Genomic DNA, 3,706 nt, shown 5'->3' with positions numbered 1-3,706 from the left:
CCCCCCTTGCAGCCAAAGCCTGGAGCGCCCCAAGCCCGCCCCGCCCTCACCTCCTAGACGCCTCCTGTCCGCGGAGTTACAAGGGGTAGGGGTAGAGAAGCCGACCCGTCTCAACCTCTCTGCCTCCCCGCACCCCAGCACGAGGTAAATCAAATTCAACAGAGTGAAAGTCACCGCGTGTAGTGGCTTCAACAGCTTCTCAGGCTGAAGGAGCCACTCGTAGATCTGGGCGATCAACTGGGGCTTGTCTTCTTGCCTTTGCGTCTTTCAGTCACTTCCTCCCGAGCCAGGATGCTGCCGCCTGGATTCAGGCTGCGCGCGAGGCCGGGACACAGGCCGGGAGAGGGCGGGCGACCCCGGGTGGCGGGCCGACCACTCGCAGGCAGGCCCGAGGCCCAGTGCTCCCGCCCGGCGCGGGGACCAAGGCGGAGGCCTGGCCTGTCCGCCAGGGTGAGGCCTGTTCCCGGAGCCTCCCCAGAGCCCGGGGTGCCCCAGGCCCAGGGGCAGCACGGGGTGAGAGCGCGGCCAGCAGACAGGTGGGGCTTCTTGCCCGAGGTCTCTGGCCCAGCTCAGGGTGACACAGTGAGACAAACGGGAGGGCCGGGCTTGGTTTTTTTAAACACAGGATTTTTATTAAAATTCTTATTTAAAAAATGGAAAGCTTTCAGCGCCCGGCGCTCTCGGGGAACTGCACGGAACCGCTGAGCTCCGAGTTCCGAGGCTCAGGACCCGGAGGATGGGGCAGGGGCTTCTCGCTCGCCTACACATTTTTATCCTTTTTCATTTCTGAGAAATGTTTGCACTGAACAAAATAAAGAAAGCAGGGCTAAACAAATGTAAGCAAACCAAAACAAACCACAAAGAAAGGAGTGGGGCCCCGAGGGGTACAGGCCAGTCCTGAAGGTCATTTTGGCAACAATCACCACCGATATTTACAACGAAAAGCGGAATCTGCCACCAGTTGTCAGGACGTTTACATGGCCATAAATATTTAGCATTTTCTTATAAAAAACAAAAGGAGAAAAAATCCTCTATTTTTAAAGTGTTCTCCACTTGCTTTAGAAGAAGACGGCTGACAATATTGCTACTCACACAAACATATTTTACAAAATTCACAAAAGCGAGGGTGGGGGGCGTCTTTTTCTCCTTCTCAAGTGAGAACGTTAACTCTGGGACCATTCCGTCCCCCCAGGGAGAGGCAGAGAAACGAGGCTGCGCAAACATTCTGTAAACGGCTGATGGTTCAGCCCTCCCCAGAGGTTCAGAGGGAGAGGGCTGAGGCAGAGCTGGCTGGGTGGAATCTGCCTCTCCAAGGAGGCGCAGGCCACCTCCTGACGCCTCCCCAGTGGAGCCGAGAGTCAACTCGACTCCGTAATAATTATAATAACACATTAACCACCGTTAAGGGCCGAGTCCTCCTCGCCTCCGCCGCCGGGGTGGGGCCTGGGCCGGGGGCCGGGAGTCTCGTAGGGGCGGCGCTCACCAAGTCCACTGCTGGGCCTGGACCAGGGGGTGTGCTGTCGGGTACTGGGGAGTGCTGGCCGAGCTGTACTGGGCGTTGTATTGCATGTGCTGCAGAGACTGCGCGCTGTAGGCCGAAAAGGGGATGCCCGCCTGGAAGGTGGCGGCTGCCAGGTCCTGGGCTTTAAGCGCGTGGCACGGTTTGCCGTCCCTGACCAACACGGGCACGGCCACCCGGCGCGGCGAGGGCAGGGGCGTCACCTCCATACCTTTCTCTGCCCGGGCGCGCTTCATCTTGTAGCGGTGGTTCTGGAACCAGATCTTGACCTGCGTGGGCGTGAGGCGGATGAGGCTGGCCAGGTGCTCCCGCTCGGGCGCCGACAGGTACCGCTGCTGCCGGAAGCGCCGCTCCAGCTCGTAGGTCTGCGCCTTGGAGAAGAGCACCCGCCGCTTCCGCTTCTTGCCGGCGTCCCCCCCGCCGCCCGGGGTCTCCTTGTCATTGTCCGGTGACTCGTCGGCCGAGGGCTCCGGGGACTTGGAACTCGAGTCCTGGGGCGCCGCGCCGGCCGCCAGCCCGTGCACTGGGGAAAGAGATGCCCGTCAGGCGCCGGGAGGCCGCGCGCGGTTGGGCCTGACCCCGCGCGCCCCGATCCTCCGTGCGCCCCCGGCCCTTTGCGCCCTGCAGCCCGGCCCCGCTGCCTTCGCCCTCACCCTGGCCCTGCTCCACGCCAGAGGTAGCCGCCGGCGTCCCTCCGGGAAAAGAGGAGACGGGACAGGAGTGGGGGCTTGGGGTTCTGGTTTCTTGGGGTTCGTGCAGTGTGGGTGAGTATTTGGGGGGGAGCGGCGCGCCGAGAAGATCGTCGCGGGTTAAGGGCTCCGGCCCCCTTAAGCAGTTTCCTCTCCGGAGAGACGTGGGCAGATTTTTAAAAGAAAACCCCCACAATCCCGGCATTGATAGACTCGGCCATCCAAGGCAGATTTTTGGGGGCTTTCGTTTCTACTTCCCGACTTGCTGGACACCCTCCGCACGGCACAAAGCGTCCTCTATGAAGCGCAGGGGGCAGGGTGAGCTATTTATACCCGGGCCACCCTCTCCCCGAACCCCGAGGCTGGCTGGCTCGCTCCAGTGCTCCAGGCCAGTCCCTCCCGGCGGTCGGAATGGGGGAGGGGGCTCCGGCTGGAGCCGTCAGTCCGGGTTGACGACTGTAACCGGCCCTTGGGAGGTACTCCCCTCCCCCTCTTCCTCCTAATTTCTCTCTTTGGAAGAAATATCTGAGAACGAGTCTTTTTCCCGGACTCGGGGCGGGGGGGCTTGACAAGGAGGAAAGAGTTAGGGCGCCGTAAACAAGCGTTAAAAATCTTGCCAGGAGCGCAGGGTTGGGGGTCGGCTCACAAGACTCCTTCCCCTTCCTCCCCCAGGGTCCCGCCCGGGCTGCGGCCGCGGGAACGGAGACGGTCACAGCCACGGCGGCCAAGTTTCGCTACTTACGGGAGTACTGCAGGCCCTCGGTGCTGGCCAGCCAGCGCGTGTATGGGTTGTCGCTGCTGTCGTAGAAGGGGTTCTTCAGGGGCAGGCTTTGCACCGTGTCCAGGGCGCCCTGCCCCAGCGGCCCGGCCCTCTTGGCGGGCTCCGGCCCTTCGCTCTCCTCCTCTGGCCCTTCGGCCACCGAGCCCTCCTCATCGTTGGTGTCCGGCAGGTCCAAGATGTCCTTGACCGAAAACCCCGTCTTTGTGTTGGTCAGCGACATGGCCGGGGCCCCGCAATTTATGCCGCAAAGTTGTAGCTTCACTTGGTCAATTCGCGGCGCTCTCGGTTGGGGCGGGGGAGGGGGTATGGGGAGAGGGGTTGGGGGAGGGGAGGGGGGGATGGGCTTTAATTATTGAGATTATTATTTTTAAAAAGGAGAAGGAAACTCTGGGAAAGGGGAGGGTGGGGGGAAAAGCCCAACGCGGTGCTTGCGTCCTCTCTGCAAGCACGCGGAAACGGACGCGGGGAGCCGGGCGGCCTGCGCGCCGAGCGCCGCGGGCCGGGCCCGAGTTTGTAACTCCAGGAGGGGTGCCAAGGCGGCGTCAGCTCGGGCTCCAGCGGCCGCTCGGCGCGCGGTGGCGGCTGGTGGCGAGGGAAAAATGGGCCATTGCCCGAGCGATCAGTCCATATAAGGCTGGGCTCCACTCACGAACCTGGGGAGAGGGGGGAAGAGGGGGAGAAAGAGAGGGAGGGAACGAGAGAGGGAGGGAGGGGGAG

The 3,706-nt window shown here is 62.4% G+C and overlaps 1 protein-coding gene across 1 annotated transcript; it reads right to left on the bottom strand.

Annotated features, from left to right (window-relative positions):
- Nucleotides 1-606: 606 nt before the first annotated feature.
- Nucleotides 607-3,279, bottom strand: NKX2-2 (NK2 homeobox 2). Its single transcript, XM_032461737.1, has 2 exons — nt 2,951-3,279; nt 607-2,042 (listed from the first exon to the last, which is right to left on the bottom strand). The coding sequence occupies exons 1-2, from the start codon at nt 3,207-3,209 to the stop codon at nt 1,480-1,482; spliced, it is 822 nt and encodes a 273-aa protein (XP_032317628.1). The 5' UTR covers nt 3,210-3,279; the 3' UTR covers nt 607-1,479.
- Nucleotides 3,280-3,706: the final 427 nt, after the last annotated feature.

This window comes from Camelus ferus, chromosome 19 (genome assembly GCF_009834535.1).
Source record: "Camelus ferus isolate YT-003-E chromosome 19, BCGSAC_Cfer_1.0, whole genome shotgun sequence".
NCBI lineage: Eukaryota > Metazoa > Chordata > Mammalia > Artiodactyla > Camelidae > Camelus > Camelus ferus.
The sequence above is the reverse complement of the archived record's forward strand: the minus strand, read 5'-3'. Positions and strand labels throughout refer to the sequence as shown.

Excerpts from the sequence above, each read along its gene's own strand:
- NKX2-2 (XM_032461737.1), bottom strand. The coding sequence starts at position 3,209 with ATGTCGCTGACCAACACAAAGACGGGGTTTTCGGTCAAGGACATCTTG. Across the intron at positions 2,043-2,950 it reads CGAGGGCCTGCAGTACTCCC|TGCACGGGCTGGCGGCCGGC; the intron begins GTAAGTAGCGAA and ends CTCTTTCCCCAG.